Genomic DNA, 25,951 nt, shown 5'->3' with positions numbered 1-25,951 from the left:
AGGACTCACAAATTGCAGCAACCTGCAGCCACTCATTTCAAAACTCTTTTTGTTTTAGTTGTGGGTTTTTGATTAACTTATCAAAACTAACTTAGTTACATTAACTGAAGGGTGAGTTCACAGTCATCTGTCTCAACGAGGCTGGTGATTAATCTAATGATTAGTACCTCTCAGTTTACTAGTACAAGGCAGCAGAAGGAAACAGGATTTTTTGGCGGGCCATCTGTAACGGGAACCTCTTGGTCGAATTACCTCATATTTCAGTCATTAGCGCTACCCCACTTCCTCATGAGGCAGACCAAATTTAAAAGCAATCAAAATCATCATTCAGATTTTAGAGCACTCACAAGAGTTGAGCTTTAAAGCATATAAACTGGTGGGAATGAAAACCCTCTACCTCAGTGGTTTTCAAATTGTGGGTCAGAACCCCAAAGTGGGTTGCGACCCCATTTTAATGGCATCTCTAGGGCTGGCATTAGACTTGCCCTGGGGCTGAAGATGAAGCTAAGGCCCCCCCTCCCCTTCCCAGGGCTACCTGGGGCTGAAGACGGGGCTTGGGTTCAGGTTTCGGTCCCCACTTTTTTGTCTTCAAAGGGGATTGTGATACAATAAAGTTTGAGAACCTCTGCAAAGCTGTTTTTTCTGTACTGGTATATGCACACTGCAAAAACCACACATTTTCTTAAATACTGTTCTCAGTTTGGGTCATCCACGATTTAGTGGGGTTCCATGAACCTGGGGTAACACCTGACAGATTGTGCCACTGTTTTGACCTGCATCGTCGTCATAGTTTGATCTCTAGCTCTGGCTGGGGGGGCCGGGGAGGGAGAGAGAAACTTTTTGAAAAATGGCTGTTTTTTCAGGGCTTATCTCTGGAACCCCTGGCTCAAATGACCCTGCCCCCCCCCCGCTGAGGTGCACAGAAATCTTCAATTACTTCAAAAGAAATCTAAGCATGTAGTTTTTAGAGGATTTAGGAAGGTCAACCTTTAAATTTGTGACACAGCCTTAACTATCATGCTGCTGTTGCCTACTATATTATCTACATCAGTGGTCTCCAAACTTTTTAGATTGCACACCCCTATTGGTAAAAAAATTTTGAGCACGCAGCCCCTGCCGCGCCGAAGCGCAAAAAAAAAAAAAAAGCCGCTCGGACTCCCGCCTGATGAAGAAAAAAAAGGGAAAAAAAAAGTGCTCCTCCTGCCACGCACCCCCAAGGATCCTCTTGCACGCACCCCACTTTGGAGACCACTGATCTACATCACCCTGATCCAGTGGCTTTATAGCCTATTTACACTGGAAGAAAAGGGGAATTTGTGGGAGAGAATATGACTTGAGTTTTTACTCCTAGATTATTCTCTGTAAGGAGGATACCCTGCATTCTTCATGCAAAAACAAAAGGTTGTTTAAATTGAAAAATTCAATGCAACCTTAACTATGGAGCTGTTATGGAATTTCCATAATCATCTTGCAGGTCTTTAAAAAAATTAATGCTTTTGCCTTGGTGTAGTATCCTATGGCTACTCATTCCTGTCTCCCAGCCCAACTGTTCTGTAGCTGATGGAAAAGACTTGGAATTCTGTGATGTCATAGTTGAGAAGTCTAGACCATGTCAGCCTTTGTTCAGTCTTTAAACTCTGACTCTGGATTGCTCCAGATGCAAAACAATACATCATTCAATTCTAGTCCACACTCAGGTCGTACTGGTCAGGGAAAAGGAGAAAATACACTTGGTCGTTATCCAGCTCCTTTATGATCACAACAGCTAGTTGGTCCTGGAGCTTCTGAGCCCTCTTTCTATTCTGTGATTCTTTTTTAACTGCGATTCTTTAATTTATAATTTAACTAAATTACTGATCTTTGAATATTAATCCAATTTATTTTCTCAACTTTCCATTTCAGGTTCTTACTCTTGTTTTCCGTCCGATAACTTCAGTCTTTCTGTCCCTTCCAGTTACTGTCTTATCTAGACCTCTGTACAGCTGCAATGAGGAGAGAAAAGATGTTTTCTTTCCTCCATTAACACCTCTTTTTCCACCTTCGGTTTTGCAGTAGCTGTTTGCCTGACTTTTGATAGGAATCAACAGCTCCCTAGACTTCAGGATAAGCTTTCAGAGAGACAATTGGCTGTCCCAGCTACAAAGGCTAAGTGGTAGCCCTTTTGTCTAAGCATGGACTGGACCAGCAGTGATGAAAGTTACTCACCACCCAGTACAAGGAAGGTACAGCATGTACCTCACTAGGAGTTGCAGTTGGCTCTTTTACAATGTTTCCTGTTTAAAATGTTTTCTCCTGTCATTTTTTAGATGTGAATTTAGTGCTTGGTAAAGGTGCTGGCTTGACATCCCTGGAGTTTAAAGTCTTCCATTTATCTACTGAACAAGTTTCCCATAGGCAGTTTCATCACAGTGCTTTTCTAACAAACTTCAGCTCTTGCATGGAGACCAAATTTTCATAGTTCTAGGATTAATGTGCACCAGTGTGGGGTCCCAGGCACATATATACATTTCAGATAGCATTAGATTCCTTTTAACAGGCAATCTGAAAACTTCAAAGTGTTATTTCGGATTGTGTTCCATTACGCCTTGCCTTTTGGATTCCCTGGCTCATCTCTCCTCAAATGCTTGAAAAAGAGTAACTATTTTTTCCCCTTCATCCGATGCAATGAAAGTACTTGAATACTTATGACTTAATAGACCAAGAATTCACATGTCCAGTTGTATATTTAGAGTTCAGAACAAAATAAAATTTAGATTTTAACAGGCTTCTAATATGAAATAAACAGTGTTCCCTTCCCTCTCATTATCCCAAATGTAGAGAATCTCCATACTTGCACAATTTAGACTCAGTCATTCCTAAGTGTTTCAGAAACAAACTTTTTGTGAATGAACTCCATATTGAAATTTGAGACTTGAAAATGGACAGCTGGCTATTTGAAAGGCTAAATAGAGTAAGAGGTTGCTTTCAGAAAATTGTCCTCTAATTCAGATTGGCAGCAAGAAGGCTGTATTGGTAAATGGGCATTTTGCTACAAAGCAACTCTTGTCAATCAGGGTTGTTTCTGTGCATAGAGAAATAGATCTTTTAAATTTATTTTTGGGTTGGTAGGAGATAACTACTGAACAGTTCCCAGTGGTGATTCACTGGATTGCAATAGTAATGACAAGTGATAAGTTGTAACAGCACAGCAGACTTCCTTTACAGATGGCCACTTGCCAGTCTTTGGCTGGATCAGTCAGTGTCCTCTTCCAGTTCCCTTTCAGCTAATGGACAACAGATAAAAAGAAAAACATCTTTGAATCTTTTAAGACATGACACAAAACAAATCATGTTATGATGAGTCAGCGCATTGTCCAGCCATGAATAAGGACCTGGGTTTTATAAGCAACCTTGAGTCCCACTTTCCAGTCTGGTGGCACTTGGGTGCTCTGCTGAGATATCTTGATCTTCTCGAGTTTGTAGGAGAGGGGAAAGTGGTGACTGAACTCTTCTTGAGCAATCTTAGTCCATTGACTCATGGAACAGATTTAAGTCTAGTTTAGTCTGAAGACGTTGCATGATTCCCTTCATGGATTGGGGGTAAGTGCCTAAATAGCAGTTGGCACAGAAGGAGTTGTCCAGTTATAGGTATCGAATATTGAAGAGTTGAGCTCCTCCCAATTTTAAATTCCTGTGGTCCATCTTTCAGCCAAATAGAGCATTAAAAAAAAACAAAAAAAAAAAAACCATTCAGCCAGAGATGACTCGTGTCTGCCAATAGTGTGGGGGACAGGGGGAGATCTTGGGCAACCAGCTTCAGCAGTGTTACTGAGTATGCTCAGTCTATATGGCTTGTACTGAGCATGCTCACACAGAAAATGGGGTGGGGGGAGAACGTGACCCCTCTTCCCCTGCATCTCCCCGCCCCCTGCAACAAATTTACTACATGTAGTTGAGCTTCTTCTGGAGGATTCACTTGCAGGGTCTTTCAGTCCTTAAAGTAACTGACAAAAGCAGGGGTCTCAAACTCAATTTACCTTAGGGCCAGTGCCAGTCCTCAAATCCTCCCAGCGGGCCAATAATGTCACTGAAGATGGTGTTCAGAAAAGAAAACGTTTATATTTTATTTTTAATTTCTTAGAAATAATAACACTGTCATACAACTTTATACAATTCTTCGCCTGCCAGAGAGTTTTTAGTATTTTCCAGACACCTGGCAGCGCTTCAGTTCTGTCAGTTTGTTGATGTTTGGCCTCAATGACTGAGCAGTTGAAACTTTCAGGATTGCAGCAGGGTGTGCATCAGATAGGTGTGTGCGGTATTTTGACTCGTTTATATTAGGGTTACCATACGTCCGGATTTTCCCGGACATGTCCAGCTTTTGGGGGCTCAAATCCCCGTCCGGGGGGAAATCCCCAAAAGCCGGGCATGTCCGGGAAAATCGGGAGGCTCGGCCGGGGCCTCTTTGCGCGGGGCCGGGGGCATGGTGCCGGGCCGGGAGCCGGGCCGGGCATGCGGTGCCGGGCCGGGGGCCAGGCCGGGCCAGGGTCGCAGTGCCGGGCCGGTCCCGCGGGGCCGGGGAGCCGGGCCGGGCCCGCGGGGCTGGGAGCCGGGCCCGCGGGGCTGGGAGCCGGGCCCGCGGGGCTGGGAGCCGGGCCGGGCCCGCGGGGCTGGGAGCCGGGAGCCGGGGGTGGTTGGCCGGGGCCGCGCCTCCTCCCCCCCAAACCCCCCCCCTTACCTGCTTCAGGCTTCCCGCGAATTAAATGTTCGCGGGAAGCAGGGGAGGGGGCGGAGACTTTGGGAGGGGGCGGAGTTGGGGCGGGGCCGTGGCCCCCGGGAGTGTCCTCCATTAGGAGGCACAAAATATGGTAACCCTATTTATATTCATTGTGGGGAAAAAAGTGATGCTGCCTCCATGGGTGGCTCTGCCCAGCAACTAATGATGCTGCCTCCATGGGTGACTCTGCCCAGCAACTAATGATGCTACTTTGTCCCTTTCCCCCAGCCAACAGGAGCTGTGGGGGATGGCGCCTGCAGCAGACATTGCTGGCAACGTGTCTGCATGTGTGTCTCCTCCGCAGGCTGTAGTGGGGAGCTTCTTGGGCCGCAGGCCAGGACTTTGAGACCCCTAGACAAAAGTATAACTCTGTAAATAGTTCTTGAATGAACCAGGTTGTGAGAAATTGATTTTTATTGAAGGAAATGAAAGGAAATGGTGAAGACAGTAGAAACTATAGAAACATCTGTGCACATCACTGATATTTTTTTTTGTCTGAGTGAAACACTATCCTAATGTGTCCAGGTATCTATCAGCAATACTTACTTATTCTTTATTTTGTAAATTTCAGTCTGAATCCAAGCTTTACAATGGCTCTGATAAGGACATCTCCTCTACTTCAAGCAAGCTCACAAAAAAGGAGTCTCTTAAGGTGTGTCACTTTCCAAAATAATTTAACAGCTTGTAATTTGACTTTCCAGTCAGCCCTCAGAAGCTAAATAGGGATAAGACCTCTCAGGTAGAGCCCTGCCCGGGACTATGTTTTTAAATCCAGCTCCCATCCTGCCCCGCAATACCTACTCCCTCATTGTTTCTGGCATTTTTTATTCTGCTCCCACCTGCAAAAACCTTGGATCCCACAAGAGAGACAAATTCCCCCATGCTACTAAAAAAAAAATTGATTAATATATTGTGTGTATATATAAACAATATTCAGGCACAATTTTTACCACTAAAAGAATAAAATAAATATTGCTTAAACTATGTAAAAAAAATACTTTTAACTCCTGTCATAATAGACATCAAATCTCTTTCTATCCCTTGCTTAAATTTAAGTATTAAAAGCTTTATTTACAAAAAAAAAGAAAAACTTGCTCTACATTGCTGAATTTCTATTTGACAAACTGATGAGAGATTTAGTTTTCCTGCAAATTACTGTAGTCTGGTTTTGTTTATGTCCATCCAATCCTGCCCAAAACAAAGTACAGTTTACCTGCTCCCGCTATTATGGCAGCGAGTCCTCTGGGACCCGTGGGATCCCAGTCCCACTGCTGTGCTGCACTCTAAGGAATATCTAGGACCATTGCCTCATGATGATGCTAAGGTGACTTTGTGTTTCTGTGGTGCAGTCTTTAGGATCACATGTAAAATGGGAAGAGTGCCACTTGTTGAATCACCAACACTGTCTTGTGGTACCTATGTTTTCCTTGTTGGTGTTTCCTCCATATATTGACAAGATCAGACCTTACAAAGTTTTTAAAATCACTGCCAAAGGTGTTTAGCACAAAATTTTTCAGCCTGGAGTCGAAACCAAAAAATCTTTAAAAAATAAATAAATAAATAAATAATCTGGTTTGATTTGAATCCAGAACAATTTTTTTCCTAACTTTACAACAGATTTGTTTTGAATCAACCAAAACATTGTCAACTTGAAAATAATTTTTTTGTCTTTTATTTTTTTTATTTGAGTTTTTGTTTCAATTTGGTTGTGTGGGTGTTTCACCCTTTATTTATTTATTTATTTATTTATTTATATGTATATGTGTATATATATATATATATATATATGTGTGTGTGTGTATATATATATGTGTGTGTGTATATATGTATATGTATATGTGTGTATATAGGCCAGAGTTTGAAATTGAACTGTCCATTTTGAAATGAAAAGTCAAAACAAAGTAGTCCAAGATGAAACATTTCAAAATGGTCAAAAAGAAACATTTCAACTTTTGAACATTTTTTTTCAGTTGAAACTGTTTGCCAAATTTCAAATTGTTTTGGGTCCTGAAAAATGCAATGATGAAAAAGCAATTCATTGAAGAAACTTTACCCAGCTCTTGAGGTGTTATAGCCACAGACCTTAAAGTGGTCGGCTACCGTGAGAGGAAAATGGCATCACTGAATTTCTACTGCAAAAAATAGATAAATAAAAAGTAAATACTTTCATGTCCCTCTTTCATTATTTTTCAATGTAATGGACATTTAAACATGCATACCTCTCCTAAACCCAAAATCTGCACAATTGTGCCAGTGTATGAGAACTTGAAATTGACTACTAATTGATTATAAATAAAAGTGAAACTAACTGTTCTATTTGCTTTTCTGATAAGGAGCAATGAAATAAACAATAAAATAGTTAAAAATAAGTGACTTCAGTTATTTTTTAAAAAAAATTTAAGGTGATGTTTGTAATATTTTTTTAATTTGACATTAGAAGTGACTTGTCTTGAAACTGAGCAGGGGAAAGTCTTGTGTGTTCAAGACAAACATTCTTCCACATTTTTAAAGCTGCTTCTTTGTCTATATTGTTACAGGTTGAGCTTTGCACCTTACAATTTTCCTGAGGTTTTTGTTAGTTGCAATGTTTTTTTATTGCTCTGACTCTTTTTCCCTGTGATTTAAAATAGTTTTCCCATCTTCTATATTTGTTAATTACAGGTTCAAAAGAAAAATTACAGAGAAGAGAAGAAGAGAGCTACGAAAGAATTGCTTAGCACAATCACAGACCCATCAGTTATTGTTATGGCCGACTGGCTGAAGGTCAGAGCTTGAGTGTGAAACCTGAGTTGAAGTTGTAGCAGCTGCCTGGTGTTTACCTACCAAAATAGAAAAGGCTCAGAATCTTGATGGATTGCTGATTAATGTTTTTCAACTAGCAGAGCATCTATTAATTGCAACCCAGAGGCTCCATGCTTGAATCCTAGGGGATAACTGAGGAACCTGGCTGTTACTTACTGCAGTCACCATAGTGACATTGATCTAATATGTACAGCAACTAATTTAAAAAACTAGTTGGGGTTATGGGGTTGTTGTTTTTTTTTTTTGTACTTGTTGATTTTATACTTGATCCTAGAGAATTCCTTAATTTCTGTTAGCAGTCACAAAAGGAAGGTCAGTAATCTTCTTAGGTATTTTAACACAGGTTCCTTCTTGCCCATCTCTTCCTCTTTTTTTCTCTTTCCTCCCATATGAAATAGCTATAATCCTAGAAGCTTATTTCCATAGAAGGGATGAGACGTTCATCTGTCCCAAACAGTGGGCAGTACCACCAGCAACAGGGCATTGCAAAAGCAGTGTGGGTACTTTCACAGAGATTAAAGTAAATGGCTTATGTATAAGAGGTAATATTTACCCTGCTCATGGAAAAGCCTTACTAAATAGAAGGATTAAATCAATACTACGGAGGTCAACAAATTGGTGTTTGGTCAGCCTGATAGGGAGATATAAGTTCTAGAGTGACCAGAACTTAATCACAAACATCCAGACCCCAGACATTCAAATCCAAGGAACCTAAGAACTCTTGGTGGTGCCACAAGAGGAGGTGCTCTCTCAGATAGCCCGTGACCCAAGCCAGATCTGGAATTTTTATATATCTATAGACTGGTTGTTAACACCTTGATTTCTATTCAAAGTCAAGTATTAAGCACTCTGAGACCTGTTATAACCTACCGTCACTAACAAAGAAAAACCTATTGCTGGCCAGTGCCAGCTGACTTGAAATTGCCCTGCAGCCCCTGCCTGTTGCTGTGCAGACTTCTGGGTTCAGGCTGTAGCCCAGGCTCTAGGACCCTCTGAGGTGGAAGAGTCCCAGAGCTTGGGCTCCATCCTGAGCCGAGAAGTCTACACAGCAACGAAACAGCCCTGCAGCCCGAGCCCCATGAGCCTGAGCCGGCTGGCGTGGACCAGCTGTGGGTTTTTCTTTGCTGGGTAGATACACCTTAAGTAGGCAATTGCATTCTGCACCAACTGTTTCTTCTGAGTTGCATTCATAGCAATTCCATTCAGAGTCTATTATAGTAAACCCATATGTCATGCTAATGGTAAAATACGATCTGGCCGTGGACACTCCTGGGGAATCCAGAAGGAATCAGGGATCCAGAAGTACTTCCAGATTTTGAACCAGGGTAATATTCACCAGCCCTGGAAGGAGGAATCTGCATCTAAACATGTTTCTGCCACAAGGAAGTACAGAACACAGTTGTAGAATCAACAGACTTACTTTATTTTGGGTAAAACTGTCAATTGGCTTGGATTCAATTTTCCTTTCAGCAGGAGAGGGATGACTTTGATATTTATTTTTAACTTTATGATATTTATTATAATTGTGATGAACTAAACCCAATTGTTAATATTTTGTAGATTCGTGGTACATTGAAAAGCTGGACCAAACTGTGGTGTGTGCTGAAACCAGGAGTATTGCTCATTTACAAAACCCCCAAAAATGGCCAGTGGGTGGGAACCGTGCTCCTGAATGCTTGTGAACTCATTGAGCGGCCTTCCAAAAAAGATGGCTTTTGTTTCAAACTTTTCCATCCCTTGGAGCAGTCCATCTGGGCTGTTAAGGTTAGTGAACATCCATTCTTTAAGAAGACATTGCAGAATGTGTCTGTTCCCAGCGTTGAGTAGAAGCAGCCTTACACGTAAGAGGCACTAGGCTTTTCTATATAGTCATCAGTGTTATGTTTTCTAGCTATTCTTAATTTAATTCTGTGTTAATACAGTGTCTACTGCTGTACTTTTCATCCAAAAGAGTAACTATGTGACCTCTATGATTTATACTGGGTAGATCACATGTTGGTTACATGAATAGATTAATCCTTTGGGGAGCCCTTAGAAATACATAGGATGCTATAATCTTTACTGAAGAGCATACAGTGTGGTTCATGTAATGTGTCTTGCTGAAAAGTCTTTCATTCAATATTTATAAATAGCTATTTCATTTCTTTAGATTTGATACTTGAGTAAATTAATAACTTCATACAAAAGCACTTGTTTTAATTGCTTTTGTACACAGCAATAATGATGGAGACCCTGTAGGCATTTGAAGCTTGTATATGATTCTGTATTTTGAAACACAGTGGTGGTGATTATTTGAACAGTAGAATCCCATTTATCCGACCCTCCCTTAACAAGCGCTCCACATTTACCAAACAACTTGGACTAGAGGGCCAGAAGCGGGCAATCTCTCCTGTGGACACTAGATGGCGGTGCATCATCACATTTTTCCCATTCTCTGGTTTATCCAGAGGTTGGTGGTTTTTTTGGATCTGATCTGGCCCTGATCCCAATTAGACTGAATAAATAGGGTTCTACTGTATTACCTTACCTCCTAACAGTCCTACTAATGGATGAGGAATTTTATATTCTCTGCATTCTGCATCTGACACACACATGCAAAGTACCTCTGCAGCTGTTTCATGTTATGTCTCATTGGTGATGGAGAATGGTAACTTTGTTCTTCATTAAGTTCAGGCAGTTAAAGTAACATTTATTCTGAGGAACTGTTGTCTGTTTGGAATCTTATCTCTTCTTAGTATGAAATACTCAAAATATTAGGGCTTTTTATAATTGGTTGTAGATTTACTGTAGTCTAAAACCACTTACCCTACCAATTTCTCATTGTTTGCTGCACACTGCTTTCCCCCATTCCTTCCCTAGCTATATGTATTTTGTGGTTAATGTGACTTAAAAGTTCAATACTTTATATGCACCTACATCAAGAAGGTTGTTAACAGCTGTTTGACTAGGGTGACCTAGCTCTGCAGAAGATAACAAATCAGTCTTAGGCTGAGATCTGCATAAATCAAGGCTATATTTCCTAATTGCTTGAACGTTATTAAAGATAGGTCAAATTTTAAACCTGAATAAATCAATATTGTCCATTTTAAATGTACTGAGGGCTATTGTGGCATTTGCTCGTTCTGGTATGGCTATATACAGTCGAGAATTATTAGTTTTAGTTAGAAGTCCTTGTTAAAATGAAGTAGTCTTCCCTATCCTATCCCCCTGTCAGTAACAGCAATCCGCTAGTGAAACTATAGATCCTGTGGGAGGCAAACTTTCATAAGGATAGCAGCCGGTAACTTTACTCTCCAATAAGCTTTCACCATTAGGTTCACAAGAGAAAAAGCTTGTTTTTCAACAAAGAACAAGAACATAAGAATGACTATACTACGTCAGACCAAAGGTCTGTCTAGCCCAATATCCTGTCTTCCAACAGTGGCCAATGCTAAGTGCCTCAGAGGGAATGAACAGAATAGGAAATCATCAAGTGATCCATTTCCTGTTGCCCATTGACAACTTCTGGCAAACAGAGGCTAGGGACACCATCTCTGCCAATCCTGGCTATTAGCTATTGATGGACCTATCCTCTATGAATTTATCTAGGGTTTTTGGAAACTTGTTATAGTCTTGGCCTTCACAACATCCTCTGGCAAAGAGTTCCACAGGTTGACTGTGTGTTGTGTGAGAAACTCCTTCCTTTTGTTTGTTTTAAACTGGCTGCCTATTAATTTCATTTGGTGACCCCTAGTTCTTGTGTTATGAGGAGTAAATAACACTTCTTTATTTACTTTCTCCACACCAGTCATGATTTTATAGGCCTCTATCATATCTCCCCTTAGTCATCTCTTTTCCAAGCTGAAAAATCCCAGTCTTATTAATCTCTCCTCATTTGGCAGCCATTCCATATCCATAATAATTTGTTGCTCTTTTCTGAACCTTTTCCAATTCCAATATTTCTTCTTTGAGATGGGGCGACCATATCTGCACGCAGTATTCAACATGTGGGCTTACCGTGATTTATGTAGAGGCAATATAATATTTTTCTGTCTTATCATCTATCCCTTTCTGAATGCTTCCCAACATTCTGTTTGCTTTTTTGACTGCTGCTGCACATTGAGTGGCTATTTTCAGAGAACTATCCACAATGACTCCAAGATTTTTCTTGAGTGGTAACAGCTAATTTAGACCCCATCATTTTATATATATAGTTAGGATTATGTTTTCCTATGTGCATTACTTTGCATTCATCAACATTGAATTTCATCTGCCATTTTGTTGCCCAATCACTCAGTTTTGTGTAGCTCTTCGCAGTCTGCTTTGGATTTAACTATCTTGAGTAGTTTTGTATCTGCAAATTTTGCCACCTTGTTGTTTACCTTTTTTTTCCCCAGATCATTTATGGATATGTTGAATAGAACTGGCCCTAGTACAGACCCCTGGGGGACACAAGTATTTACCGCTCTCCATTCTGAAAACTGATCATTTATGCCTACCCTCTGTTTCCTGTCTTTTAACCAGTTATTGATCCCAGGAGAGGACCTTCCCTCTTATCCCATGATAGTTTACTTTGCTTAAGAGCCTTTGGTGAGGGACCTTGTCAAGACTTGTTCACACCCAGTCTAGAGAGACACCACCACTCAGAACTATGTACACAAGATGTATAGGTATTGCAGAAGTCCTGCTTTTCCCTAAGTGCACTTTTCATAGAGTCTGGTTCCTCCATCTGGCTGACTGCGCATGCCTTTCTATAGTAGTTTGGGGTCAGTCACTTATCATGCTCCCTTGATGTTATGCTCTTCCAGTCTACAGTGTATAACGGGTCGGCAACCTTTCAGAAGTGGTATGCCCAGTCTTCATTTATTCACTCTAATTTAAGGTTTTGCGTGCCAGTAATACATTTTAACGTTTTTAGAAGGTCTCTTTCTATAAGTCTATAATATATGACTGAACTATTGTTGTATGTAAAGTAAATAAGGTTTTAAAAATGTTTAAGAAGCTTCATTTAAAATTAAATTAAAATGCCGCACCCCTGGACCGGTGGCCAGGACCTGGGCAGTGTGAGTGCCACTGAAAATCTGCTCGCGTGCCATAGGTTGCCTACCCTTGGTGTATAATGAGTAGTATCCATTCTGTTGTGTTTAAACCAGTCTGAGACTTCAGCACACTAGTTGCTTGGTTCTCCCTCAAACACTCAATATTTCAAATATTGTCTTTCTGAGACTCAATCAGATAAGCTGAAAAAGCACTGCAAATATATTTCCATGAATAAGCTGAGTTTTTAAAACATTCTTTATCCACCCCCTTATTGTTTGCATCCCTTTTGCATTCACTTTCCAAAAACAGCCATGACATTTTAGTTTTACTGGCATGAACGTGCTGTGGAAAGTGAACTTCAGAGTCTTATGTTCACTTACAGAAACTGAAGTTAAAATTTACCCATGAATGTTTGTGCAGGGAGTGCTAGAACTATCATCCGGTTAGGGAACAGAAACAATACAGTGTAACTTCTCACCGATTGCAACTAACCAACCATCTACAATAGTGAATAACAAAGACTCTCAAAACTATTTGCAATCAATCTGTACATTTTTTTAAAAGTATCTAATGTTTTCAGAAAACTGATACATTATAGAAAATCGTAATTTACAAGCAATTATTCCATTACCAAAAAGTTCATTTGTTCAGTTATTCACTGCAAATTACTCATTCAGTTTTACTCATTGTACTTTGCCTGAGCATCTAAGCATATCACTATCATATGCTTTATCCTGAATGATGATAGTCTGGTACAGAGTAATTAATGTATCTCGTATAACCCAAATTAGAGTCCAGGTAACTTGTCTCACTGACAGACTTCTGGCCTCAGACTGTAGTCTCGCCACCTTAAGATTTTACACATTATCACAATATCCTTCCCCTTAGTTAAGGCACTTTCTAGATCACCTACTCATATTGCTCATAACATCTTGGATCTGTGTGATCTATACTTGGAGGATTGACAGCTCTTCCTGAATAAAAAACTGTGGTTTCTTTCACAGTCTGACGGTTAACTCCCAATCGTAAAATGTCCTTCTTTCTAAATATACTCTTCATAGACCCACCAATATCTTTTGTTTCAATTCTGAGGACTTTCCCTTGGGGGACAGTTCTTGTTTTTAATCTCTGTAATGGGAGTTGAGAAATTCCTGGCTATGGTTGAGACTAGCACTAGCCTATGTACATTGTTTCTTTAACACTGGCTTTAACATATGATAGCTTCTAAAAATCACTGTCGTCTTCTTTGAGTGACTGTTGTATTCCACTGTGGTTTACACACGTGCATCAGGCACCCAAAGCTGGAGAATTTGCAAGTAATGTCCATTGGGTCTCACATGCACCCTGGCTCACCTCGTGCCTCCGTCCAAGAGGATAAAGGGTGGGGCAGACCGACTGTCTCTCCTATTGCTTCTCACCACCTCGTGGTCTGCGTTGGAACCTCCAGTGTCTGTAGCTTCAGCTTCGTCCTAAAAAATAAGAATTAGATTTAGCTTTGTAAATAGTTTTAACAATTTTTAGAGTTTGCATCCCTACCTCCTCTAAAGCCTCCTCAGTACTGCCTCTGGGGGCCACTCTCATGAGAATATTCTTAAACAAGAGATGAACTCCCTATTGGGGCGAGAAGCGGTAGAACACATCCCTCCTCAATACCAAGGGAGCAGGTTTTACTCAACTTACTTCCTGGTACCCTAAAAAAGGGTGGTTGGAGACAATCCTTGACCACTGCCATTTCGATCACATCATTTGCAAACTCAGATTTCACATGGTCACATTGGCATCTATAATCCCATGTTTAAACCAATCTCAGCTTGGTTTAACATAGGCTTGTTGCATTTCCTCTCCACGTTGAGGGGGAGGCAAACTGGATAATATATTCATACTGGTCGGGGTTTTGACCAGGGCAGGATGCTACAGCTCTGGGGCCCTAGGCTGGGAAGCTGGTGGTTATTTTGGCTGTCGCCTCTCTTTTGTTGGTTTATGCAGTGGCTGATCAGAGAGCCTGCATGTAATTGCAGCTGGGTTTGTCCCTAGCTGTATGAATGCTGGAGGAAGTGTAGGACCAGGAGCAGCTCTGCAGCTTTTCACAGCAGCACAGTGTGAAAAGGAGCCCAGGCTGTTGGGTCAGAGAGCTCAGTGGTACCCCAGTTCCAGGTGGCACCCTCGGGGGAACTCCTCACATCTACTCCCAGGGTGATGCTCTGCTTCTTCCTTGGTCGGATCAGTTCAATTATGCCTTTCCTTTGCTACCGCTTCTACCATGAGTTTTTTGCAAAATCTGGCAGGGCAGAGGTCATCCTGATCGCCCCTTACTGGCCCCGACAGTTCTAGTTTCCCCACCTCCTACATGTCATCCCGGCTACTAATCAACCTCCCAATGTTTCCTGAACTCCTGACCCAATGGAACAGCAAGATCAAGCACCCTGATTTGCATCCGTTCCACCTCGGGGCTTCATATTTGGATGGGTATCATCGTTAGAATGTCCAGTTGGGGAGTGAACCTAACCCAGCCTTGAGAGACATTCTTTCTAATATTAGGAAGGATTCTATTAGAAGATATTACTTCTGGGAGGATTTTGTGCCAAATATTTAAAAATTCTGCATATTTTATTTGTCAAAATAATGTAATATAATCACATCAGTTTCAATTGTTTTACAAGCAACAACTATGGCATCATTTCAGAAGGTGCCTTTCTTGATATCTGCAAAGTGGCCACGTGAGGCTCTGTTCATGCACTTGCAAGACATTATGCCCAGGTGCAGGACTCCTCTGTTGATACTTCCTTTGGGACTGCAGTCCTCCACTCAGCTCCACCGTCTACATCCTCACACCTTCCTCCTACTTCAGTAGTGCTTGTCAGTCACCCATGGTGGAATACAATAGGAACCATCACTCGAAGAAGAAGAGGAAGTTACTGACCTGTAATGGAGATTCTTTGAGATGCGTGGTCCCCCTCTGTATTTCATTACCCTCCCTCTTTCCTCTCTGTTTTGAATCTTCTCTGATTTGCAGGAGAGAAAGAACTGGAGAAATGGTTGGTCTGCCCCACCCTTTATGCCCTCGGATGGAGGCTCGAAGTGAGCCAGGACATATGCACGGACCAACTGACCTATTTTCAAATTCTCCAGCTCCGGGCGCATAGTGCACATGCATAACCCACAGCGGAATTCAGATAGGGACTGTACATCTCTAAAAACCTCCATTACAGGCCACTAACTTACTCTTCAATTGCTTTTGTTCAAAACTTCTTGCTTTTACATTCCCTCGTCTAACTTACCAGTTTCCCATTAGATTCATTGGGGGAAGTCCATCCCCCAACACCCAAACAGGTTTTTTAACAATTAGGCTGATTGACGGCTGATTGACAGTAGATTTAATGTAGCCTCCAACCATGACTACAAACCTAATGCAAACCCCTTTACCTATCAGTTGTCTTAAAATTCCTCTAACTTAACTGTTTTTAGAGTGGGCGCTTGAGTGGTGTTTTAAATCTTTTATCCTCTAAGCACACTTGACAGAAATAGAAATATCTGTAGGAATAGCACTATTTAAAAATTCCAGATGTTTAAAACATTTCTTTAGAGTTTATTTAGGTCTGTCAAGCAGTTAAAAAAATTAATTTTGATTAATCGCACTGTTAAACAATAATATAATACCATTTATTTAAATAGTTTCGGATATTTTCTACATTTTCAATATATTGATTTCAGTTACAAAACAGAATACGAAGTGTACAGTGCTCATTTTATATTTATTTTTTATTACAAATATTTGCACTGTAAAAAACAAATATTTTCCAATTCACCTCATACAAGTATTGTAGTGCAATCTCTTTATTCTGGACGTTGAACTTGCAAATATAGAATTATGTACAAAAAAATAACTGCCTTCAAAAATAAAACAATGTAAAACTTTAGAGCCTACAAGTCCACTCAGTCCTACTTCTTGTTCAGCCAGTCGCTCAGACAAACAAGTTTGTTTACATTTGCAGTCGATAATGCTGCCTGCTTCTTGTTTACAATGTCACCTGAAAGTGAGAACAGGCATTCGCTTGGCATTGCTGTAGCCAGTGTTGCAAGATATTTATGTGCCAGATGCACTAAATATTCATATGTCCCTTCATGCTTCAACCATGCATCCATGCTGATAAGAGGTTCTGCTTGATAACATCCAAAGCAGCATGGACCGACACGTGTTCATTTTCATCATCTGACTCAGATGCCACCAGAAGAAAGGTTGATTTTCTCTTTTGGTGGTTCAGGTTCTGTAGTTTCCACATCTGAGTGTTGCTCTTTTAAGACTTCTAAAAGCATGCTCTACACCTCATCCCTTTCAGATTTTGGAAGGCACTTCAGATTCTTAAACCTTGGGTCGAGTGACGTAGGTATCTTTAGAAATCTCACATTGGTACCTTTTGTGTTTTGTCAGATCTGCAGTGAAAGTGTTCTTAAAACAAACAACATGTGCTGGGTCATCATCTGAGACTTCTATAACATTAAATATATGGCAGAATGCAGATAAAACCGAGTAGGAGACATACGATTCTCCCCCAAGGAGTTCAGTCATAAATTTAATTAATGCTTTTTTTTTTTTTTTTTTTTTTTTTTTAACAAGCATCATCAGCATGGAAGCATGTCCTCTGGAATGGTGGCCAAAGCATGAAGGGGCATACAAATGTTTAGCATAACTGGCACGTATATACCTTGCAATGCCGGCTACAAAAGTGCCATGCAATTGTCTGTTCTCACTTTCAGGTGACCTTGTAAATAGGAAGCGGCCAGCATTATCTCTCATAAATGTAAACAAACTTGTTTGTCTTAGCAATTGGCTGGACGAGAAGTATGACTGACTTGTAGGCTCTAAAGTTTTAGATTGTTTTGTTTTTGAGTGTAGTTATGTAACAAAAAAATCTACATTTGTAAGTTGCACTTTCACGATAAAGTACTTGTATGAGGTGAATTGAAAAATACTCTTTCTTTTGTTTGCCATTTTTGCAGCAATTTTACAATAAAAAATAATACAAAGTGAGCACTGTCAACTTTGTATACTGTGTTGTAATTGAAATCAATATATTTAAAAATGTAGAAAAAGGTCAAAAAATATTTAATAAATTTCAATTGGTATTCTATTGTTTAACAGTGCAACTAATCACGATTAATTTTTGTAGTCGTGATCGGGTTTTTTGAGTTAATCGCATGAGTTAACTGCGATTAATCGACAGCCCTAAATTTAATTTGAGATTTGTATCTGGAGCTTTGCATTGCTTCCTGTTCGGAGACAGAGTGGCACACTCTCCTGCTGATTCCTCTTGCAGAAGGCACTTGGAATCTACAGTGGGGGGCGGGTCATAGAAGTACGTAGGACAGATAGTATCCTTGTCACCTACTCATAAGTCCATTTCTGTGAGGGGAGGAAAGTACCTCCACCGTAACCTGACTTAGGGGAAGAGGCAAGGAAACAAGGTAAGAGAGCACGGGGTGCTGCTGATAGGCCAGGTCATAGAAGTTATTTGCCACAGCCAACTAAAGCCTCCAGATTAATTTTAAAAAATAAATTGGAATAAACTGAAGACCTTTCTCTTTAAAGTATGGTTCTCAACTCAACCCCACTTTAAGATAAGTGTCTGAAGAGGAAAATCCAATGAAAGGAGGCAACTCATCTACAGAACCATATCTTCATTAGTTGTTGCTGTGAGTGACAGTAGAGCTTCCTGCATTGTAATCATGTTGTTATTACAGCAAACAAGCCATGGAACAGCTGATTCAAAATAATGTCTAAGGGTGTTTTATTCATATATTTCTAGGGTCCTAAAGGTGAAGCGGTTGGTTCTATAACTCAGCCATTACCTGGCAGTTATTTGATCATCCGAGCAGCTTCAGAATCAGATGGTAAGTAAATTTCTTGTTTAGTTTTTATTTTTCATTTTTAAAGTGCTTGCTTATTAGAGATTCAAATTACTCCATTTCTCTTGTACAGTGTGTAACAGCATCATATTTGCAGATCCGTAGTTCAATTGAACGTGCTTTTTATTAACCCAATATATTAGATAGCTATAATGCAAGCATTTTTATTTCATATCATGAAGTAACTTTTTGCGAAGTTTTAGTAGTTAAAAATTTTGACTTCTTTGAACTAAACATTTGAGCCTACTTAAGAGACTAACAAACACTGCCTTGTAGAAGAGGTGTTAGTCCATATTAAATGCCAAATATCTTGGAAGATTCTAAATTAGAAAGAATTTCAAAAGACTATTGTGTAACTTTGAGTAGCTGCTATTCAACTGCACTAGTTAATTAACTTAGCACTGCAATATACATTTTATATAGGTCTTATTGTTGAAAGGGTTATGGCCAACTTAAAATCTAGTAAATTTCAAGAAATGAATGAAAAGTAATTTCATGACCTAGTTGTCCTAAGTTCGCTTTCAATTTATTTGGTTTTATAATCAATTTATTATTTTTCAAAATGCTTTTTGCTCCCCTATTGCTGTTGAAAGACCCCAGAAAATTGACCAAACATGGGAAATAGTAAAGATGGCTAAACATAAAGTATTACAGTGAAAAAAACGTGTTTTTTTTTTCTGTGATCTTTCAACTATAATCTTTGGTCTAGTCTATTAGAGTTCTTTGGGTGTATCAACAAAACAGGGACAGAAAACAGAGGAGGAATAAATGGTCAGTTTTCAAGATGGCAAAAAGTTAATGGCTGGGTGCCCCAAGGTTCTGTTGTAGGACTGGTTGGTGTTTGATCCCTTTTTCAGAGCATTACTAAATTGAAGAGCAAATTTTGCATATGACAGAATTATTTGTTAGCCAAAACTAGAGAAGGCTGTAGGGAACAACAGAGAGATCTAGTAAAGTTAGGTGACAAAGCACAACAGCAAATAAAGGTCACTGTTGTGAATGGAGAAATGGTACATTGGCAGGAATAATTTGAACTAATCAAACATTAGCTGGGCTCTGAATTAATTAGTTAGGGGGAAAAGGTTGGTGTTCTTGTGGACCACTTGGTGAAAATGTTTCCTCGGTTTAATTGTAAAGTTAAAATGTAAGTATGTATAAAGAATGGAATGTCTGAATTGGACATTTGCTGATGTGTTTTTGTAAGCAGGTGCTTTTAAGAAAGTACTGAAGTTTTACGTATTCGCAGTAAGGAACAAAAATATTGCAAACAGGGAAGGAGAATTCAGTACAGTTGACACTCCATGCTTGAAAGTTGAGTTGGCAGGCAAAGAAGGGAGGTGGCAGTCTGCCTCTATGAGGGAAAAGGCATATCTGCTGTGGCTTCTTCTGTTATAACTAAGGTTAAGATTTTGTCTCGGTTACTTTTTATTTATTAAAAATTCACGGAAGCCCATGACCTGTCCGTGACTCCTACTAAAAATAACAGACAAAAAGGGGAGTGGGGCGTCCATCACCTGTTGAAATGGATCTTTAATGGCCGGTACCAGTGAAAATTCAGGTTCAGTTTGCTCAATGCACAGCAACTTATTTGAGAGAATCACACAAGCAGTAAAAGGTTATGTAATACGTCCTCCTAATAAGCTTGAATTCCCCAAGCATAAACCCTCAGTAACTGTCTTGGCCCTACACAGTATCCTGACAGGCAAACAAAGCAGGTATAGCTACCAGTCCTAGATAGAGACTTCTTTTCTTCTCTTCTCTTTTCAAGTACTTGGTTACTCTGAGGCCCTCTGGTTCAAAAGTCCCTCATAGCAGGGTGTTGGCTACTCCTAAGACCCTCTGTCTTACAGCATCACAGACCTCTTCAGATGTTAATTGGAGAGCTAACTAACGAACTAACTCTGCATGTATGGTATCCTTAACATTTATACCCCTTGCTCTCAAAGGAGTCACGTCCCAGAAATATGCCTTGTGGGCGTTTCATTACTGGTTTTTCTAATTAATATTTTAAAAGGGACTGCAAAATAGACAGAGACCAAAGATCAGTTGACATTTACCCTCTCATCAATCATTCACTTGAGCTCTTAGTGTGGTGCCATCCTAAAGGGTCATTTTGACCCTGGTCATTCAATACCAAGCTCACTGATAGCATGTCTTCTGCGTTTTCTGTACTTTTGTGAGCTGGCCATCGGCTGACATGACCGGAGTTCCAAGCTGAAACACAAACAGATAGTCTCTGATTAACAATTCAAGTGCAATTTCAGCGCACTCAATAAATTTCCATACAAACGGTCTGATGTTAAGAGAGCCCTGCTCCCAGAATCCTCTAGCCAATTCAAACATACCAAGCCATACCAAACTCATGTTCACCACATTCATTCATATCAGTCACAGTAATTCACAATAATAATTTGGCACCATCCCAACATCACCCATCACTGCTGTCACTCGCAGCGGCTGGGAGCTCTAGAGTCTCCACCACCCCACATGGTGTCAAGTGTCAGAGGGGTAGCCATGTTAGTCTGAATCTGTAAAAAGCAACAGAGGGTCCTGTGGCACCTTTAAGGCTAACAGAAGTATTGGGAGCATAAGCTTTTGTGGGTAAGAACCTCACTTCTTCAGATGTCTTGCATCTGAAGAAGTGAGGTTCTTACCCACGAAAGCTTATGCTCCCAATACTTCTGTTAGCCTTAAAGGTGCCACTGGACCCTCTGTTGCTTTTTACACCACCCCACAGAGACTCGGAGCTCCGGGGCTGGTGGCTCAGACCTGCGGGGGCCTCCGCCACGGCTCGGAGCTCTGGGGTTGGCAGCTGAGAGCTCCGGCCCCGGGGCTGAAGCAGAAAATGTCACAGAGGTCTCTGGAAGTCATGGATTCCGTGACCTCTGTGACATAATCGTAGCCTTAGTTATAACGTTCTGGTCTATGATCTTGCTAGTCCTACCCTGGAGTCCCTTTCACAGCTAGACAGGGAGTAAGTTATTTTTATATTTTAGGTCTGGAATGATATTAAAATCCAAGTCACCTAATGTCTGTGGACTAAGTGCGCATTTATTATTCTAGTATGTGCCTTTCAAAGGTAAGGTATGTGGGGCCCTAAATAACTCATCATTGTGAAGTGAACAATATCAAATTCCATTACTAACAAGCATCTATCTTTAGGCAGGTGTTGGATGGATGCTTTGGAACTCGCTTTGAAATGTTCCGGTCTGCTTAAACGTACGATGATTAGAGAAGGTAAAGAGCATGACTTGAACTCTTCAGCAGAGAGCACACATGTTTCTCTCTATGGCTTATTGCGTGCTAACAACTTACACGGTACAGAAAGCTTTCCGTAAGTAATCAAGCCCTTATTTTTATTCTTATAAGAAAGTTACTAAAACTGGTGTAAAATTCTTAAATTGTTTAGGCAGATCTTTGAATTTGAAATGATAATATCAAAGTGGAAACCTTCTTAAGATTGGAATTCCTTTTGCCTCCTAATGCCCCTTAAAGATCTGTAATTGTGTATTTTTTTTAAACTTAACATTTAAACTGTGCAGATGTGGGTTCTTTACTTGATGCTCTTCAAGTAGCTCTGCTTATTCTCACTTAAGAGTACTGTGTCTCCTTATGGTGCCTCGTGGTAGAACCATCTTCTAGCAGTATTAGCTAGGGAACTCTTGTGCTTCCCCCTCATCCCCCCCAATGTCACACTGCGCCAAAAGCAAGGCTATACAGAGGGCGGAACACCCTCACCACCTCAGTTCCTTCCAACCACATGCCACAAACATATGTGAACCTCTCCGATCTCTTCAGAGCTGGGTTTTTTTTCTTCTTAGGGCTGGTCCACACTAAGCCCCCAGTTCAAACTAAGATACACAACTTCAGCTACGTGAATAAAGTAGCTGAAGTCGAAGTATCTTCGTTCGAACTTAAAGGTACTTACCACGGGTCCACACGCAGCAGGCAGGCTCCCCCGTCGACTCCGCCTACTCCTCTCGCGGAGCAGGATTACTGGCGTCGATGGCGAGCACTTCCGGGATCAATTTATCGCGTCTAGACAAGACGCGATAAATCAATCCCAGAAGATCGATTGCTTGCCGCCGAACCAGCGGGTAAGTATAGACGTACCCTTAGATAGTTACTGCTAGCTGTTGATTTAGTCGGTGATTCTTTTTCAGTTCTGTGATATGGCGGAAGTGAAGAAGCTGGGTTTTAAGAGGTGCGTTTCCTGCCCAGCTATCTTCCCGGTACACAACGACCACGTGCAGTGCCTAAAGTGCTTGGGAGAAAGACATTCGCCTTTTGATTGTTTGATTTGTAGGACCTTTACTCCCAGAGCCCACAGGACCAGGAGACTCCCCTGCAGCGCCTACTATGGAAAGAATCTCTCAAGGCCAGACCCTCTGGTTCTGAGCAATCCTCCAATCCAAGATTGCAAAGGCAAGTCTCTGCCTCTGTTGTTCCCCCCAACAAAGGACCGAAGGGTTCCAAGAGGCTGCATCCCGAGTTGGGACCAGACCCAATCCCTGTGGCTTCCTCAGTTAAGATTCTGAGGTGACACATGGCCAAACTGAGGGCCATGTGATCGGATACCACTGCCCAGTTCCAGAAGAGAGGCCAAGACAGTTGATCCACCCTCATTGTGCGATACTTTGTGCCTCACAGCTTTCTGATCCTGAAGGAACTCATGTGGTGGTAGGACTAGGATCAGCTTCAAAGTCCACTTACAGATGTAGGAAGATGGAGTCCATTGGTGTGCCAGAACCAGGGTAGCTAGTGCCTTTGGTGCTGTCAGTAATGACACTGAAAAGAGAGGGGCATAAGGACAAAGTGGCCACAGTGAGCAGTTCTGGTTCCTGGCACAGGGATCAGACCTGTCAGATCCATCTGATTCAGACCAGGGCACTACGGCTCCGAAACGCAGACTTGTTCAGCCTTTTGCGTCAGAAGCAAGGGAGATGGACTTACATGTAACACTGGATTTGATATTGTCTCAATCTTCAAATCTGTAGTTTGGTTCCCATTTTGGCTCCCATTTTGGTTCCAGCTACATCCTCAGTTCCAGAGAGTTCAATCATCATGGCAGTCTAGGTTCACCTTTTGATGCCGCTGCACATGTCTGATTCAAGAGTGAAATGCAAGAGCTCTAAGAGGAGGCATGTTTCCCCAACTCGAAGATCATCATCTTTGCCCCTGTCAGGAAGAGGAGGCTAGAGGGCATTAAGGTCCCTTTCACAGATTCTCTTATGCTCCCTCCTCCTAAGACCCCTACAGGATCTCCTCCAAAAGCTGGCTCCTTATATCTTCTGCCAAATCTGTAGTTGTCCCTGGTTCACTCTATTCCAAATCTAGAGTTTTATCAAGAAGGAGATAGAGGAAGAAGGCAGAGACTGGCAGAGTTTTTACAAAATGTGTCTCTCTGTGGTGGGAGTTCATCTGAGGAATCAGGGTATTTTTGTTAACCCCTGTTTAGATGACTGGCTACTGAAGGCTTCTGTGAATGAAGATCTGTTAAATAGTCTTCATGACCAATCTCTTTTCAGATTTAGGGCGCTTTCTTCACCCAAAGTCGATCTTCTGCCCTTCACAAAGGATCCCTTTTATAGGCGCTATACTAGACTCCATAGAGCGGAGAGCTTTTCTCCCAGAGTATAGATTTATCAAAACAAGCCAGTATTTGTTAAAGATCCAGAGAGTAAAGTTTTTCAGGGGTCTTATGGTAGCCACTACTATGTGATGCTGTTTGCCTGTTTGAGAATGAGATCTATGCAGCAGTAGATGCCTTGGTCTACAGACCAAGTTGAAACAGTCTTCAGTTGTTGATACCCATGCCTTAGAGGATGATAGTGTCCCTAGACTGGTGGTCAGTCAGAACAAATGTGCTCAGGGGTGTATGGGTCCAACCTGGATAGTGAATTCAGACGCATCAACCAAGGGCTGGGGAATCTTCGTTTCTGAGTGTTAACTTTATTGGAGCTACTTAAGTAGTCAAAAAGCTTATATTGACAACCAAGAATACATCCATTATCAATCAGTGTGTTAATTCCTTCCTGGAGTTAGTCTAAAAATATTGCCTTTTGAGATCTCTTTGGTATCTGATCTTGCTTGCTTCCTTTTCTATGTGCCACGTTTTTAAAATGTACTTTAGTCTCTTTTTTAATCTTGTAAGACATGCATAAATTCCATCCTCAAAAGTGTATCCTGTAGAATGTAGCACACAGGTACTCTTCATTTGTAAATAAGTAATGCTTGTCTTTTGACAACAATTTCTATTTTCAAAACATTTTGTTTCCAGTTTAGAGTATTACGGTTTTAATATTATCTGCTGATCCAAAGTAACCACATTGAAGACTCATTTAAGTAAATTTCTAACATCTCCCCCCTCTTAGTGCCTTTTGGCTCCTGCTCAGTGTGATGTCCCAGCTTGCACTCTACTAGTGACATCACACCCAAAATAGAAGGATATTGGTAACCAAATCCTGTCTCAAGTTTGAGTTTGGTTTCCAAATAATCTTCAGTGTTGGGTTTATCAGAATGGATGCTGGGGTGCTATGACACACTGAGAGGAAGCAGTGATAACAGAAGGGTATTTGTCTTCACCTGAATAAAAAGGCATGTTGAAAATGTACTCAAACTCCCCTTTTCTCCAAGTCCACATGGTACATGCTAATCCCCATTTTGGGTACAACTCCTAACTGCAGATACAGGAGAAAAATCTCAGCATTATGACTTCTTCCCCTACGTGATGGTTGCATTCATATTTACAGCAAAGAGAGTTCCTCTGCTACGTAAACGAGCTTTTGCATACTTGATACTTTTGTTCAGAGAATCTTCACCTGATGCTTTTATTTTCTGACAGGATTTGTTTACTATCATGTGCTTGTATCAGTTTTTTTGCCCTTGGGCATTTCCAGACTTTCCAGTGTTTGAATTTATTTAAGTTTAACCCTGTATTTCTTGGCTTTCTATTGCTTGTTTTTTTGTTTAACTACAATATTCTTGTAAGGTTTTTAACCCTTACGTTACTGATGTACTTTCAACCCTACTGTGGCTTAGTGAAGATTTTTGTCTGGGCATTTTCTCAAGGTTTTAAAACTTTGAAATATTTAACATGCATAGGGACCCTAGACTAAATGAGCTGAGGGCCCTATAGGGCACTGGGAACCAAGGAACTCTGTGGAGTTTAAGACTTGCAAGTGACCCTGGATTGTCAGCTTCTTCATACACCCCAGTCTTCCTCACTCCACAAGTGGCACATGGTAATGGTGTTTATGGAAATCATGGATTCTTCAAGTGCTTGCTCTTGTCGATTCCATTCTAGGTGTGCGTGTGCCCACCTGCGCGGCCGTCAGAGATTTTTGCCTTAGCAGTATCCGTAGGGTTGGCTGTGGCGCCCTCTTGAGTGCTGCACCCATGCGTTGGTATATTAGGCACTGCCAGCCCTATGCCCTTTGTTACTTCTTACCGCCCGTGGTGATTAGTCAG

At 41.0% G+C, this 25,951-nt stretch overlaps 1 protein-coding gene across 29 annotated transcripts in view; it reads left to right on the top strand.

Annotated features, from left to right (window-relative positions):
- Window positions 1–25,951, top strand: part of OSBPL8 (oxysterol binding protein like 8) — a 198,998-nt gene that overhangs the window by 144,102 nt on the left and 28,945 nt on the right. For 21 of the 29 annotated variants that reach the window (XR_010590973.1, XR_010590972.1, XM_065559286.1 and 18 more), the window contains 5 exons: window positions 5,328–5,408; window positions 7,418–7,519; window positions 9,119–9,322; window positions 18,382–18,466; window positions 21,644–21,815. Coding sequence is in view for 27 of the 29 variants with exons in the window: in XM_065559286.1 (XP_065415358.1) it covers window positions 5,328–5,408; window positions 7,418–7,519; window positions 9,119–9,322; window positions 18,382–18,466; window positions 21,644–21,815 (644 nt within the window). In the remaining 2 variants the exon portion in view is untranslated. Of the gene's footprint in view, window positions 1–2,059; window positions 2,223–5,327; window positions 5,409–7,417; window positions 7,520–7,877; window positions 8,989–9,118; window positions 9,323–18,381; window positions 18,467–21,643; window positions 21,816–25,951 lie in introns of those variants that run through there. The other 8 variants (XM_065559324.1, XM_065559300.1, XM_065559293.1 and 5 more) reach the window with 4 other exon arrangements.

Source organism: Chrysemys picta, chromosome 1 (genome assembly GCF_011386835.1).
Source record: "Chrysemys picta bellii isolate R12L10 chromosome 1, ASM1138683v2, whole genome shotgun sequence".
Lineage (NCBI taxonomy): Eukaryota > Metazoa > Chordata > Testudines > Emydidae > Chrysemys > Chrysemys picta.
Note: the sequence above shows the minus strand (reverse complement) of the source record. Positions and strands in the feature narration are given on the sequence as shown.